Below are 16,358 nucleotides of genomic sequence, written 5' to 3' on the forward strand. Positions count from 1 at the left end.
CACTCCAGCCAAGCTGACTAAGCAACATAGGCATAGATAAAAACAGAGCATGCTGGAATACATGGGTTTTTTATGGTGTACAGGAACAATGCAATGCATTCAAAGGTCAGATAACTACTCTGACAACCACTTTCATGACTATATATGGAAATTAGTCCTCAAGTAATCATACAGACTATCAGGTGTTATTATGGCAACCATGCAAATGATGAGCCATAAGCACACCTTGATATTACATGAAACTACTTAGTACAGTTCAGATGATCTCCATGCACTATCTTGGCTGAATGTCCTCTGACCACCTCATCAGCCTATAACGTTCATATTTCACAGTTCACGAAGGCATCGAGGAATACAGACATGCATTTACATGTCTTAGTATAATCACTTGTGTCTACCTGCAAGAGACAGCTGAGATTTAACTGCAGTCATGCTAACCACATGGGGGAACATCTCGCATACATCCACAGAGTGGATGAGCCCCAAGAAGAACAGTAATTCTGCCCCAGAATTAAACAACAGAGGGAATATAAGCACAATTAACATGCTCTTGTGCTCTGGGACCTGCTGGTCCCTGGCAAAGTCACTTGGTCTCTTAAAATAAGTACATTGACCTACAGAGGAGTGTGGTAAAGCAGAGCAGCAACCAATGCCAAAGAAGATAGAGGCCTGGGTGTGGAAGAATCATGCAACTATAAAGTGAGAGGACTACCCAAGGTGTAATGTAATGAGTAATGTCACCTTTGGCAGAAATCTTGGTACTGCCACATACATCAGATTTGATACTTAGCTCTACCTATCTGCATGAATTTCTCCCCGAGTTCTGCCTGCGAGCTCTGCACACCTAAGACTCATTTCACCAATATGAATTTTGCATTGGAAGAGAAAATACAAAATGATCTCAAGGCACACTATTTTCATTAGTAGTGAGTCACTCTCTCCAGCTGGATGATAACACACCTGCTCCTCCTCCTGATGCTCAAGAGACATAAAAGTATAAAATAACAGGATAAGGAAGAAACAAGGAGATGAATTAAGACTTTACTGAGCTGCTTATTGTGTGTTCAAGAAAAGCAAGGAACAAAGTCAGGTGTTTCAGTTGGTGTTTCTCCGGAGGGTTTGGGGAGTGCTAGGTTTTGTGAGTGCCCATAAAAATGTTTTTATAGGGAGCATCTAGAAGACTTCTTACATCCTCACAGCACAATGAAGTTGTTATTATGGCAGTCATATGTAGAGTCTTCTAAGACCATGGTAGCAGGAGGAACTCGATGATGTGGTCAGAAGGCAGTAGATGGGGCTTTGCAACTGGGAAGGAAAAAAAGTCTCCTAACTTCACTCCCAGTGAAGGATGGGGAGCAGGAGATCTCTCTTCAGTAAATTGCTACAAGTACGTATTACAAAATAGAAAAAAGCCTGAATTACATGCTTGTTAAATGCTTAAAGAAACTGCACCACAAATTTATATAGCATTCCACCTATGACAAATGGAAGCACTTCTACAATACCTATACTAATATGATCTCACTGTTGACTCAGGAGACTTCCAGGCGAAAGCACTTTTCTTTAAGCACTTTGTGTGCCCCACTTACACTTTAGCACAACCACCAACAAAATCACCCTATGATTCAATAAATTTATCATATTTCTTAGGATAAGAGGAAGATAATATAGCCTGCTCAAACTCTCCTAAGATCCCAACAGATATCTTGCTATCTTTCCTAAGTTTATCAGGGATGACACGGGAATTTTAACTCCTTGTCAAATTAGCAAGTAGTACAATTTACACCTTTCTTAGTGTGACTGTTGTCTCACACTTGGTAGTTTACACTCAGAATGTTGTTTTCACAATAAATAGATCTTTTAAATTGAAATTGTGCAGAAAATTTTGTGTTCAAAATAACACTGATAACAAAGTCCAGACATACTTGGTCTTCCTAGACCATTAAAGCTCTACTTAACAAAACATGTAAAGCTACATGATTTCTGCTTTCTCTCTAGGAACAACTCTTGAAAGACTAGTATTTTATAAAGTCAGCTGGTAGAAAACATTGCAATATGTGTTGAAAAACAAACTAAGATAAAAAAGTTATGTTTTGTAAAGTTTCTTGAACTATTCCAGGTCTTTCCCATATTAGCAACCTTTGAAAGGTCAGCAGAATTTTTAATGAAATAGCATACGTATGTTTTGCAGGACAAAAATAACTGTCTATGAATGAAAAATTAGTAATAGGCACCCTGAAAGCATCCATCTGAAAGGAATCAGTAATTGAAATACACACATGCACTCACTTCATGGACTGTTTTGCATGCAAGAGACACAGCCCTAGCACAGTGGAAACAGACAACAGAATTAAAAGCCTCCGAGAGGATTTTATTTCAGCCCAGAAACAACACTAAGACCAAGTTCATAAACAAACACAGAAAGAGCTATACGTCCCAATTAGAAAAGCAAAGCTGAGACTTCAATTTCCCCTCACATACTCCCCCTGCTACTCCTATCTATACATAAACCCCCTTATTTGATCCTTTCATGCTCTGAATTCTTGCAGACTCGCTACATAGGTAGGGCCCACACGCGCGGGCCATAAGCTCGCATTCACCGCTGCTGGAACACACCGTCCTCCCGTGGGAGGCAGCGCGAAACGCTCCGCACGCTGTGTGACGGTTCAGGAGCCCCTTGGGTTTGCTCTGAAAACCCTTCGTACTTTACGCATTTAGACGTGCTCGCTCCCTCAAAGGAACGTAAACAGAAAGCAACATAAGCTAAAAGCAAAACAAAAAAAAAAAAAAAATTGAAATATTGTTTAAGTACGCTCCTCACCGCTACCCACAGGTAGGAGCGCCGAGCCGGTGGGCGCCCACCCCCCACCTGCCAGGATGCGCCCTCCCGCCATAAGCGCGCCGGCCTCGCCCCTTCCACCCCGCTCCCCCCGGGTGCGGCGAAGGGGTGACACTGAGGACTGGCCGCCGGCGCCCCCGTCGGCCGCTCCCTACCTGCCCGGCCGCCGCCTCCCGCAGTGCCGCGGCGCCCGCCGGGGCCCGCCGCCACCTGCTGCCTGCAGGGCGGGGCGGGCGAGCGGACAGCGCCGGTGGCCAATGGCCGGGCGGCCGGCAGCAGGGCCGGGCCGGCCCGAGGCGGGGCGGGGCGGGGCCCGTGTCTGCGGCCCGAGGGACTCGCCTCGCAGCTGACAGAGTCAGAAGCCACCCAGCCCGAGGCTGCGCCTTGCCTGCGGGGCGGCGGGACGCCGGGGCAGCCTGAGGAGAGCGTCGCCACGGCCGGCCCGGCCCGGGGGGCAGTGAGCTGCAGGGAGCGCCCTAGCGGGGGTTTCTCCGCCGGCATCGAAGTTTCCTCCCCGCCGCCCCTCAGACCGGGGCCGCTCCCCCCCTTCACTTCAAGCCACCCTCAAAACAGCGGCGGTTCCCTCCCCCGCCGTGCGCCGCGAGTCCCCTGGAGCCGCAGTCCGCGCTCCGCCGAGACGCCCCACGTGCCCGGGCTCCGGCTGGCGCTCCCGGCAGCCCCTCAGTGCCGGTGCCGGGAAACGGCGGCGGCTCGGCGGGGTGCGCTCGGCCCCTGCTCGGTTATTACCTGTCTGTGCACTGCACCGCGGAGGAGAGCCCCGCTGGGGCAGCCGGGTCCCCGTGGGAGGCCATTAGAAAGCGGGCACCGAGCGCCGTGGCCGCGCTCTCCTCTGGTGACGAAGCGGTTAAACTCGAGCAGCGCCGCGGGGGGGCGCGGGGGAGCGCAGCCGCCCGCCCGACGACGGAGGAGGTTTGGGTCCTGCCGGACGCCGTCAGGCAGTTCCCGCCCTGGCGGCGCGCGGCCTGTTTCAAAGCGGGAGCCATGGCCGAGCAGGGCCTGGAGATGGCCTCCATGATCCCGGCGCTAAGGGAGCTGGCCAGGTAGGACGGATCCGGCCCCCGCCTTGTGGGGGGTGCGTGGGGGGTGGGGTGGGGGGGGAAGCGCGGCCGGCCGGCCTCGGCATCAGTGTGTGGCGTGGGGAGGTGGAAAAGTCCGTTCCTTCCCTACCGCTGTGTGAGGTCTCCTGAGGCTGGGCCTGCCCCTTCTCCTCATCCTGGTCGCCTTCTTCTCCCGCCACCTGCCTGGGTTGCTGCCTCCCTCACGGGTGGTGCTGGTAAAACCTGATGAGAGAGGCGTGTTGGCCTGGATAGCACCCTGTGTCCTGGGGGCTTCCGTGGTGTTTGTAGTGTGGTTTCACTGGGAATTAAAAGACCTTGAAAATGTTTGGCTCTAAAGTTTTAATGGCAGCATCAAGACTGTAGCTTTGTTTTGTGGTAGGCAGCTAGTTGACATGGAGGTGCAATTGTATGTTGAAGATTTGGCCTGACAAGAGCTAGCTGCCATCTTGGTTACCTGAGCAGTTGCTATTGACACCTCTTACCCAAGGTATTGGTGGCTAATCAGTTGAATAATTTTGGTTAATTCTAAAAGTGAAAGGAGTTCTTTTTTTTTTTTTTTTCCTGCACCAAAGCTGGTTTGTTGCTTGGTGGTAATGTGGATAAATCTCTTAATCTGTCAGATGTGGATTTAAGATATATCACACATAAGTGCATAACAAAATTAAATGATCTTCAGCACTTCATAAAACATTGTACTTCTGAAGAATAAGGAGAAAGAGGAACAGGCAATATGCTGGTCACTAAAACAAGAAATCAGTTTGTATTTCTTTTTGAAGACTTCTATAGGAAAAAAAAAATGAGTGTTTAACCTTGTGTTCTATAATGGATAATGTCAAAATAACGTACTTTTAATTTTAGTGCTGGTCCAGAAGAATACAATACAGTTGTGCAGAAACCAAGGCAAATACTCTGCCAGTTCATTGACAGAATTCTTACAGATGTAGATGTTGGTAAGTGTTACATCCCTATCTTTTAAAATTATTATCTGCTTTATGTTTTACGTAATTCCTGCAAAAAAAAAAAGTTACATCTCTCATTTCAACAGAGATTTAGTAGTTGAATGCAATACCATTTATGACTTATTTTTTAATAACTTCCATGATAAAGTATTTGCCATTATTATGTGAAGTAACTTAAAAAAAAAAAAAGGAGGGGGGGAAATGCAGTGTGGGGTTGTATGAATATAAATGCTTGCAACATTGAAAATCAGGAGTATCATGTAATGTGATTGTTCATTGAGTAGTATAGCTTGCAAGTCTCTATACTCACAGGGTCTTTCAGAATTTAAATACTTTGATATAAACAGCTTTATTTTTAATTTTAGAATTCTAACAAAGCCTTATTTTAGTACTCCTTCAATCATGTTAAGGTTCTAATTATTACAGTACTTTAACAATGTTTTGGTAATTATGAATCTGCACATTTGCATCAAGGAGAATCACAGTAAGGGTAACTTACTGTTTCTAAGGTGTAATTTCGTGTAGCTGTCTCAGTGAGAGTGATATTTTGTCTGGATGAAGTTAAGTATCATACCCATGTTACTCTTCAGATGATGTTTGTTAATTCTCTTATAGTCCTGAAAGGGAAGGCTGTAAAAATAAAAAACAAAAAGCCAATCTGTTTTAGGTACTGCTTTTGAATACATAAATATTGTATTTTATCATTACCATGTAACTTCTCTGGTTAATTGCTATCTGAATCTCGGATAGTTTCCTTCTTAACTAACCATGTGGAATCTGGGTAAACCTGATGTGATTCGGATACCTGTTTCAATGGAGCCGTACAGCAGCATTAGATGTTTAGTATTTTGCTAAACTTTCTGATTCAGTAAGCTGAACTTAACATTTAAAAACTTCTATTTCTTGGTGATTTAGAACAATTCTTAAAAGTTTTTTTTCTATCAAGATCATAAACCTAGGGAAAATTGTGTGATTAAAAATTAAAATGTTAACTATTGGCTATTCTTCACTCATCAAACAGTTGGGTATAATACTAACTGAATATTTATGCATGTAGTGTTAATGAATAATATTTAAGCTGAGTAACATATTTTTCTTCATACAGTTTGGTGTCACAAAGCGGATTTACAATATGCACAAAATCACTATCATGGATTAATAAAGCATACTCCCAATTGATCATTATACAGGTTTAATACTGTATCGTAGTATTTTATGTAATAAATTTCTTCTTTCTCTTTAGATCTGAACAAAATTTGTGAAATTGATTTATTGCAATGCTAATTCAGAAATGTGTCTCCTTTTTTTTTTTTTTTTGAAGTTGCTTTGGAACTGATTAAGAAATCGGATTCACAGCCAAGTTCTGTAATGTTGCTTGATTTTATTCAACATATCATGAAATCTTCCCCGCTTATGTTTGTAAATGTGGATGGAAATCAGGAGGAAACCGAATGCAGTTGCATTGGTGAGTTTGTTGAAAATGTGTCTGTTGAAGCTTGATATTGTCAGGATTTAAATTTTCTGGCAATGGGATCATACAAAAGAACAAAAATGGCAAAAAGGCAGACTCGTAAGTTCAGCATTACGCATTTATAAGTAAGTGAATATTATAATAAACTTTTAATATTGTGGATCGATTTGCACTTGTGATAATGGAAATTTATCAGGACAGAGTTTGACCTTATTCATTACCATTGCTTAGTGATATTACCCCGTTCGTGCTGATGACAGATCCTGTACACATATTCATTGGCTGAGGGTTTTTTTGACACAGTAAACTGTCTGGAACTACCCAGTGTAAAATGTCTGTGGTGTTTTGTTTTGTTTTTTTTCCCCTGCATGCACCTCCCAGCTCCCCTTTTCCTCTTTTTCAATAAGATCTGCTGAAGAAATGTCCCAGCGAAGGCTCTCTGTTTACTAAACCTGCATACATTTATCTCAAGGAGTTTTCTTTTGTTTTACTGATGAGCATCCTGTTCTCAAGGAGACGCTCATAATAGGAGGGTTTGGTTTTTATCTTAATAATTTTCTGTTTGCTATTTCTTTTTTTATTTTCCTAGAATTTAGTAACTGGATCATAACAAGGCTTCTCCGAATTGCTGCAACTCCAAACTGCAACACATTGCACAAGAACATCTGTGATGTCATTTGCTCTTTACTTTTTCTGTTTAAAATGAAGAGTTGCTCCATTTTTGAAGTACTAACAAAAGACTTGCTACAGCTTTTCCAAGACTTAATCTTCCTGCATGAAAGAGATGCACAAAAGCATTGCTGGGGAGATGTAGTGGTCTGGCCGGTGACTGTAAAGAGATTTTCAAGCAATACAAGTGACAATGTGGGATATTTAAGATCGGCACCATTACAGCTGATGGGTATGCCCAACGTAGAATGTTTGGAAGTTATACTAATGTCTATTCTGACAGATATTGTTGCAGATGTGTTTTTTGTAAGACAAGATATTATTCTCTGGGGGATAGGCTGCTCCCTGTTGGAGTATGGCAGTCCAAAAGTTCAAGCTTTGGCAGTGAAGTTTTTAGTAAAATTAATTCGTTTAGGAGGACCTCCAGAACAGCTGGCCAGTGTTTTCTTCACGGTCTTTTTTGGAATTCTACAGTCAGCACTTGAAATGGATACTGAAGAATCAGAACTCTTTGGAGAACCCCTTTTACTGTTGGTGAGGACGTTGTTGCCTTTTGAAGCAGATTCTTACAAAAATATTGAACCTGTCTACTTGAATATGCTACTAGAGAAGCTCTGTGCATTGTTTGAAGGTGATGTGTTTAGGTGTCTTCAGTCTGAAAAGGTGAAAGCTGCTTTTTGCCATATACTGCAATATTTTCTGGAATTTGTTCCAACTGGCTATGAATCTGCCTTACAAGTAAGAAAAGTCCATATCAGTACCATATGTGGAATTTTTGTGAACGTGCTTGGAACTCAGGAAGAACAAGAGGTAGGTTAATTTTAAAAACTGTATTTATCATGTGAATAGATAACTACATCTGTGCAAAGAAGAAAATCTAGGAAATACTATTTTTAGTTGCATAATTAGATTGATACTCCTTGTTTCTCAGTTTTTTTTACATATTTGTACAGGTCAGAGTTCTTTAATTAGTTGGATGTAGCTGGACCCTCTGTTTTTCAGATGTATTAAACTACTGAGAAGCTATGCAGGCACAAGGGTCTGTCTGTAATCATAGTATAAAATGGGGGTAAGGCACAGTGTACGCTCATATAAGGGCAGCTTTACAAGTAATTTCCCTTCATCTGAGCTGCTCTTTCTAACCATATGCTTTTAGACATATTTGTTGGGGACAGGCAGACAGAAAAGTTTGAATTAAAAAAGAATAGTTTGGGTTGGAAGGAACCTTTAAAGGTCATCTAGTCCAACCCCCCTGCAATGAGCAGGGACATCTTCAACTAGATCAGGTTGCTTGGAGCCCTGTCCAGCCTGACCTTGAATATTTTCAGGGATGGGGCATCTACCACCTCTCTGGGCAACCCGTTCCAGTGTGTCACCACCCTCATCATAAAAAATTTCTTCCTTATGTCCAATCTAAATGTACTCTTTTTTTTAGTTTAAAACCATAATGAGATGTTAATAATGAAGTGTTGATATGCTGAGTGTTCCCTCTACCCCATACACCCATATGTGTGTCATATCTATTGTCTCTTAAACTTTGTCTGTCTTGATGGCTTTGGTAGTAAGGTATTATGGCAAGAACTGGAGAACAGCTGTACAAGCTGCATTCTCTCTGGTAGGAACACAGAAAACTTCATTGCTTATGAGAGTTTTCATCTTGTAATTAAGATTTTTGAACAGAAAGGTTTTAAAGAACTTTGTTACCATAATATTTTGAAGTTTTATATTTTAAGTCAGAAACAATAAAATGTCTTTGAGAAGTAAGGCACAGCATGCGTCATGGTACCTCTGTTTGTCCATCCCAGTATCTGGTGAGTCCACTGTATACAGCATTAAAAACACAAACGGAAGAAATATTTCAGGAGCTTCATCAGAACCAGCTAGATACTTCTGATACTGATGGGTGGAGCAGCAGCAGCGATGAAGTTCCAGAGAAAAGACGACGACTAAGCCTACCAACAAAGCATCCAAAGAAATCGCCTACACCAGTAATGTATGACACTTATTCAATAACTACTTTTATAGTAATTTGGCTAGTGAATAATAACAAATGACAATTTTTTGGAGGCAGTTTCTTCATAACAGCCACATTGAAAGATCTTCTGGGAAAATATCTAAATGATATTCTGAAGGATCAGAATCCACAGATGATTTTTAAGCCAAATTTTAGTTAAAGAGACTATATTTTTAGTATGTTCAATGCAAATTATTTTCATTTTTACGCACTGAAAACAGAAAAGCTGAGAGAATACATAGAGAATGGCAGAATTGTGTGTGGATATGCTGTTGCACTGGGTGTGTTTAAAGCAGGTCTAGTTAAGTCGGGTTGTTCTCAGATGAACAAAGCCAATTCTCTCAGCCCCTGTTTGTACTGTGCTTCAGCTCCCTGATTATCTTGGACTTATTCCAGCATGTTGATCTTTCTTGTATTTGGGCACTCAAAACTGGCTCCAGCATGCTGTACTCCAGGTGTGGGCTCATGATCAGCCTTCACTGTTGATAATACAGCCCAGTATGTAGTTGACCTTCTTTGCAACAAGGTCACACTGCTCTTACATTCAGCTTTTCCACAAGTTCATTGGGTCATTTTCTCCACAGCTGCTTGCTAGCCAGTCAGCCCTCAGCCAGTTCTGCTGCACGGTTTTTTTTTGTGCCAGTTGCAGGACTTTTCATATGTCTCTCTTGAGCTTCACGAGGTTCTTGTCAGCCTAGTTTTCCAGCCAGTTGAGGTCCTTCGAATAAGCAGCTCTTCCTTTATCCACAGAGCTGCCTATAATCACTGTAGAAAGGAATCAAGTTAGTCTGGCATGATTTGGCCTTGGTAAATATGTGCTGGCTGTTCCCAGTCAGCTTCTTGTCCCTTATGTGGCTAGAAATGAGTTTAAGGAAGACTTTTTCCATAACCTTCCCAGGGACTGAGGTTAGGGTGGCAGGCCTATAGTTCCTTGAATCCTCTTTTTTGCCTTTCTTCACAATGGGTGTAACGTTTGCCTTTTTACAGTCATCGGGAACCATCCTGGTCACCATGACCTTCCAAGGATTGTAGTTATACCTTTATAGCCTTTCAGATAAGTTTGATTTGCATCATACTTAACTTCAGGGTTAGTATCTAGTTCTCGCAAAGAGCACATTTAAGCTAAAGCTTCATTTGGTATTTTCCTAATCCTGTATCCAACATGGATTAGCTCTGGTTTTGCTATGATGATTTATCTTTTCTGAAAAAAAAGTATGTGTTGGAAAACAATTAATATGGTCAAATTACAGACTTAGTCCTGTAAACATGAAATTGAAGAGCACTCTATGGAATGCCATCGCAAAGAAAGCTGCATCCTTAATACTTATCCTTGAGAAAGAAACTCTGACAGCGGATATTCTCCAGACTGTAGAAGGGATTGCTGTAGTTCTGCGACTAGCTGCTTTGTGCATTGTTCATTGTTCTCCCCCGACCAATTCTACCAGGTAAAGGTACCAAGGTGAAACCGTGAGACCAATAGTTTCTTGTAACTGTTATTATGATTTGTGTGGATTACTTTAATGCTTGTCCATGTATCAGGACAAGCGTTGGATAAGTCTTGTATGTTTTGAAGAAGCGCATTTTCATAGTAACTTTGCTTACAAGCAATACAATATTAAATGTTTATAGTCTGTTGCATTGATCATATGATTTCTATTTTAACAGTATAGATCATAAAGTAACTCATCCGTGTAACTCTGACACATGTAAGAATACTCCGAGCTCCTCAGATTCAGTGGTGAATATACAGTTCACATGGATTTCCTCTGATTTTATCACAAGAGTAGTGAAAGTCTGCAGAAACCTGTTAGAGGCTGCTACGCAGATTGTTAACCTAGAACAGGTGATTGACAGACTAGTGAAAATCTTTGATGCTTTGCTCTATGCCCAAGGTGAGAAATCCTTTAAACTAGCATGTCTTTTATTGCATTTGTAAATTAGGAATGCATCTGACTAAATTGGTCTATTGTGGTAGAGGTACTGAAATTATAGATCTTGTGTTGGAACTCCAATTCCTGTACAAAAAAGGTTAAGTAAAAAAAAAGAGCATTCTTCTCTGTTTAGAGAGCTTCCTTTGCATTCCTTTTTGAACATGATTTACTAGTCTTTGTCTGTACTTCTATTGATTTTTATCTGAACAAGAGACTACATGGGGATAGTGAATATGCATAAGAAAGAAAAGAACTTTTAGCAGTTTTCTTTTTAAAATACACAGAGGTGGCATGCCTTACTATCTGTTTCATTCAAAGACTTTAAAGCTTCTGACCAGCTTCAGCAAATGTGGCATGCAGGAAGTGTACCAAAAATATTAAGTACTTGCATGCTTTTTTAAAAGTAGCTAGTAGGATGGAGGACAGGCTCTACTAAGACTAAAGCGTTATTATGAGTTCAGCTTACTAGCCATCCCAAAGTCCACCTGAGTGTCTACGTACAAATCCAGAGATACCGAAGTTGTATTCATTCTGCTGCTCATGTATTGCATGCTGTTAACTGTTTAATAAAATTTTTAGATTATTTTGATGTAGCACTACTTTGTTTGTTATTATATGTCTAAAATGTAGGATATCAACATGTAGGAATAGTGATACTAATCTTTGTTGATAGAAAAAAATAGCCTTTTGTAGCAAATTAAGAACTTAAAATGTGCATCTGTTTTATAAGCTATACAGAGCTGTGAAAGTATCAGATTTTTTGTTGTTTTGTTTTTTTTCCCTCTAGTGAAAATTCCACTGAGTGATCAGATTCTTGATAACTTATGTGGATTGCTCTCTCTGCCCTGGATTTACAGCCACCCTGATGATTCTTCTTTTAAGCCATCTGCTTTTGGGTTTGATCCTCTAGTTTTGAGTCAAAAAACTGCACAGAGTTTCTGTAAGTATGTTAAAGTATATAAAGCCTAATATCTCTCTGGAATGATTGTTCTAACATAAAATTATTTTCTTTGCCCTCTTATGATAATGGATGATATTCAAAGTTTAAATCAAGTAATTATCTCCTTTATTTTTTTTCTCTTTAGCACCCCAAACTCAGTCACACTGTGTGTTTCTTCTGTCTCTCTTCCCAAGAACTATTCGTCTGGATTGGAGAAAATCCATTTATCACTGGGCACTACAAAGTCCCCATGAAGTAATTCGGGCTACTTGTGTTAAAGGATTTTCTCTCCTGCTTCATCCATCAAGTGTGCAGTCCTGCAGTACGATTCCCAAAGCTCTTTTGTATGTATTAATGCTGCTTTTCTGTCTTAATGCTAGAAGAAAAATGGACAAATAAAAAATGTAGTATAAGCACCAAAATAAATATTTATTTCTATTTCATCCAGAATTTGCTAGATCTCAATTTCCAAAATCATAAGGTATCAACAGGATAGGTGTAAGGGATGATGTCTCTTGACAGAATAGTGTTTGCTTACCGTGTGAGTATACAAGTTACTTTGCTAGTTGAAGACTCCATTTCTAATTAATAAATTTAAACTAAGGAGGGGAAAAGAGATATCTTTGTCAGTTAAATATATGTGATATTTGTCCATATGTCTCTTAAAATCTTTCCAATTTCTCTGCCTTTTGTATATATGTCTTGTTATCTTCTGTCCTATTGTGTCTAGTCTTCAGTTTCTTTAAAACATGCAAGGCTCGCCATGCCCAGTGCTACTTCAGACATGTAATAGAACTTGAAGGTAATCTGAAAAGGAAAAACATAATTTAGCAAGACAGATCCTTAAATTGTCCTAATAATACCTTCAGTAAGAGAATTCAGACAATGTAGAAATACAAATTTCTAGGTAAATGATCTATTAAAATGGCTTCATTTTTGTTTCCGTTTCAGAAATCAAATCAAAGATGAATCTGAACTAGTCAAGGAGGCTTGTGCTGCTATAGTTGGGAAATTATCTTGCTGTCTGTCTGGTACATTCAGTGTACGACCCTCCTTAGCAGACTCTGCTATTAAGCATGTTACTTACGATATTTTATGTAGCAGCCTTACTGTGACTTCTGCTCATGAAAAAACTTGTTCTGTGCAAGCCTGCGTTTTCAAGCCATTTCTTATTCTCCTCGAGAACAAGGTATCCAGTTCAGTAAAGCTAGGTATGTGACTACCTTTATTAACATTTTGCACTTCTGTATGAGGTACTAAGTCACTACTTCTGTACCTTTCTCCATTCCTTTTTTTCCTCTGTTTCTTTTTTTTATAGCTCGAAATGTTGTATTTCAGTTGATGTCACTGCTAGAGTTTGTTGTCATTGATATTCTTTTTAAACTACCTTGGCTTAATTTTGGTCTATGGCTATATCTAGAAATGTAATGCTTCATAAAATCTGAATTTTAAATAGCTTGTCTGGTTTGACAATATTTATTCTTTTGATAAAAAAATATAGTGTGCTTTATGGCTTATTTGCATCACTATTTCGTGCACTAAAAGCATTAAAAATATTTTTTTCCTTTCCTTCTCCAACCCATACCACCCAGCATTTATAGAAAATATACCTCATCTTTGCAAACATCTGGATTTTAACACTGATGAGTCCAGTGTGAAGATTCTTGTTGGGTCTTTATTAAATCTAATGGAAGATCCAGACAAAGATGTAAGAGTGGCTTTCAGTGACTGCATAAAGAACATACTAGAATCCTTAGACTCTGAAGAAGGATTCATAAAAGAGGTGAATTCATATTTATTTTTCGTTTTTTTTCCTAACTTCTTATGGTTTTTGTTTCACTAATGTCAAACACTCTAAAATTATTTTTTGTTTTGTTTTCATGTGTTCTAGCTGTTTGTTTCAAGAATGAAAGAAGCCTACACAAATGCTAAAATATCAAGAAATAATGAGCTTAAAGATACCTTGATTCTCACAACAGGAGATATTGGAAGGTATTTTTGATAATATCTTGAAAATTGCAAAGTACTATCAGTTTGTAATGCAAAATAACTTTTTGTTCAAGTGTAAATGTAAGATTTAAATTACTTATCTCAAGGTCAGCCTTTGTCCAGAGTCCTTTGCAACTGTACTAAGCTGTTGATTCATATGGAGTATTCCTCATTTTCTTCTGCCCTGTCATAGGAAGTACAGATAAGCTACGCAAATACAATGATGAGTCATTTTGCATTATAATTGTATATTCTTAAGTCATTTTATTAATGCAATCATTCTTTTTTCCTTTTTAATTCTTTTTTCTGCTTTACTTTGTAAGGGCATCAAAAGGAGATTTGGTACCATTTGCCCTCTTGCATTTGTTACACTGTTTGTTGTCCAAGTCAGCTTCTGTGGCTGGAGCAGCTTACACAGAAATTCGATCCCTGGCAGCAGCAAAGTCCATAAAACTGCAAGCATTTTTCAGTCAGTACAAGAAGCCTATCTGTCAGGTAAAAAGAAAAGAAATGGTGGTTTAGAAAGGCATATGTTTAGGGGTTTTTTATGTATTTTGAAAACTATATTACAGGTAAAAATTACAGTATTTTTACAGGGTGAAATCTCATAGGACAAGAAAGAGATGATTTAAAAAACAAAACAAAACAAAAACCCACAAACATTCAGGAAGGAATGGGAAATCTTTGACTTTGTCATGGTCTTCTCCCCTCAACAGTATTGCTTTGCTTTTCTGTTCCCAAGATGCTGTCATTCTGAAACAGAGGAACTATATGGTTTCTTGCATCATGTGGTACCATTGCCACAGAGGCTATGATTTAAAATTGGAATTGAAGTCAACGTTTTACAGGCATAATACTAACATGATTGATTTGTTCTTTTGTTATACCCATTACCTAAAGACAGAAGTTCTGTTTAAAAGAAAATTATCAAAAGCAGACTTTTCTAATTTTGAATATTTTTTTAACAATGCAATGTCTGAATTCAGGGTTGCAAAATTAAATGCGGTTATTAAGTAGATGATAATCCAGTTCTGTCGCAAAGTAATAATCATAGATCTATGTGCAGTAAATGAGAAAGAAAAACAGATACATAGAAAGAGGAGCGAAACTCTTGTGTTTGTTTTTAGGGAGTGAAAAAAGGGAAAATAATACTAAATATGTATTTCCTCATGCTTAGTTTCTAGTGGAATCCCTGCACTCCAGCCAGATGGCAGTATTGAGTGCTCCATGCCAGGGTAATGAGCTGCAGAAACAAACAGCTGCTCACCAGAGAGAAATGGCTCTGGACATGTTATCCGAGATCGCCAATGTGTTTGATTTTCCAGATCTAAATCGCTTTCTCTCAGTAAGTTGGTCAGTCCTTTTTACTTTTGGTTTTGTGTGTGTGTGTGTGCTTGTGGATTTCTATTTTAGTCCACAATTTTCTGTGAATGTCAAAAATCTGAATTTTTTTTCTCTAGTTGCTGTTGTTTGTTATAATATAGAATACTTTCAGATTTCTGCAACTGGGAGCTTAAATACAGAGCAACAGTTTTATCAAGGAGTTACAGTGATGGCTACAGTGCTAATTCAAGCATGACAGATGATGAACTAACTAGGGTCTAGAGTACTCATTGAGTATATCTGTATTAATGATGTAGTGCATTTGGAGGGATTCTTTGTAAGGCGTGATTTTTGCATGGTGTCTGCTTTCTTGTTTCAGAAGAAGAAAGCTATTGTTCTGTGGATAGATCTCTTCTTGATCTGGTTAGATATCTGTTTTACTTGAAGCCTAAGTAGCTTCATACTCATATTTTGCTTGTTGGTAGATGGGAAATGCACAACTGTTAAGTAAGCAGTGGTTTAGTTGACTGCTAGGTTGGGGGAGTGGTGTTGTGTGGGTGTGTGGGGTTTTTGTTGTGTTTTTTTTCTTTTAAGATTTCGTTTTGTTGAATATCTGGATGGACACAGAAAATGCTAGCTCACTTTTTGTCTGCCTGTTTCTCAGTATTAATTAGATGAAGCACCTTCTTAAGTAATTATTTTTATTTTATCTGCATTTTTACTAGGTATGTCCATCTCATTAAAGTTCTTCTTTATTCATACCTATGGTCATATGTATGACCAGAGATGTGTGGTGTTGTACTGACACAAATGGAACAAAGCTGAACCGTGGGTTTTTGGAGGGTTTTTTTTGTTTGTTTGTTTTTTCCATTAAGTGTTGTTCTTAATTTACCAGCGGACCCTACAAGTTTTGCTTCCTGACCTTGCAGCCAAGGCTAGTCCTGCAGCCTCTGCACTTATTCGAACCATAGCAAAACAGTTGAATGTAAACCGAAGAGAGATTTTAATCAATAACTTCAAATACATCTTCTCTCATTTGGTCTGTTCCTGCTCTAAGGATGAGCTTGAGCGGGCGCTTCATTACCTCAAGGTAAATTGGCATTTGCTCTATTATATACGCAGATTAGGAGCTAGAATTGATGAA

General features: G+C 39.7%; 2 protein-coding genes across 6 annotated transcripts in view; one reads left to right on the forward strand and one right to left on the reverse strand.

The window, feature by feature from the left end:
- PLS1 (plastin 1) overlaps positions 1 to 3,681 on the reverse strand; it is a 48,286-nt gene extending 44,605 nt beyond the window's left edge. Inside the window, exon 1 of one of the 2 annotated variants that reach the window (XM_087739316.1) lies at positions 3,587 to 3,681. The gene's annotated coding sequence lies outside the window, so the exon portion shown is untranslated. Of the gene's footprint in view, positions 1 to 2,994; positions 3,061 to 3,586 lie in introns of those variants that run through there. The other variant, XM_087739314.1, reaches the window with a different exon arrangement.
- A 14-nt stretch (positions 3,682 to 3,695) lies between these two features.
- The window catches only part of ATR (ATR checkpoint kinase), a 42,104-nt gene continuing 29,441 nt past the window's right edge, over positions 3,696 to 16,358 (forward strand). For 2 of the 4 annotated variants that reach the window (XM_087739310.1, XM_087739313.1), the window contains exons 1-15: positions 3,697 to 3,900; positions 4,777 to 4,868; positions 6,199 to 6,342; positions 6,938 to 7,827; positions 8,823 to 9,010; positions 10,282 to 10,476; positions 10,697 to 10,923; positions 11,750 to 11,902; positions 12,048 to 12,246; positions 12,854 to 13,113; positions 13,495 to 13,685; positions 13,794 to 13,894; positions 14,215 to 14,386; positions 15,069 to 15,236; positions 16,110 to 16,304. In XM_087739310.1, coding sequence (XP_087595436.1) covers positions 3,842 to 3,900; positions 4,777 to 4,868; positions 6,199 to 6,342; positions 6,938 to 7,827; positions 8,823 to 9,010; positions 10,282 to 10,476; positions 10,697 to 10,923; positions 11,750 to 11,902; positions 12,048 to 12,246; positions 12,854 to 13,113; positions 13,495 to 13,685; positions 13,794 to 13,894; positions 14,215 to 14,386; positions 15,069 to 15,236; positions 16,110 to 16,304 — 3,234 coding nt within the window. In that variant the 5' untranslated portion in view covers positions 3,697 to 3,841. Of the gene's footprint in view, positions 3,901 to 4,295; positions 4,406 to 4,776; positions 4,869 to 6,198; positions 6,343 to 6,937; positions 7,828 to 8,822; positions 9,011 to 10,281; positions 10,477 to 10,696; positions 10,924 to 11,749; positions 11,903 to 12,047; positions 12,247 to 12,853; positions 13,114 to 13,494; positions 13,686 to 13,793; positions 13,895 to 14,214; positions 14,387 to 15,068; positions 15,237 to 16,109; positions 16,305 to 16,358 lie in introns of those variants that run through there. The other 2 variants (XM_087739311.1, XM_087739312.1) reach the window with 2 other exon arrangements.

The sequence above is a fragment of the Nipponia nippon genome, unplaced genomic scaffold, assembly GCF_047370975.1.
Source record: "Nipponia nippon isolate SJK-2023a ecotype South Korea unplaced genomic scaffold, ASM4737097v1 scaffold_7, whole genome shotgun sequence".
NCBI lineage: Eukaryota > Metazoa > Chordata > Aves > Pelecaniformes > Threskiornithidae > Nipponia > Nipponia nippon.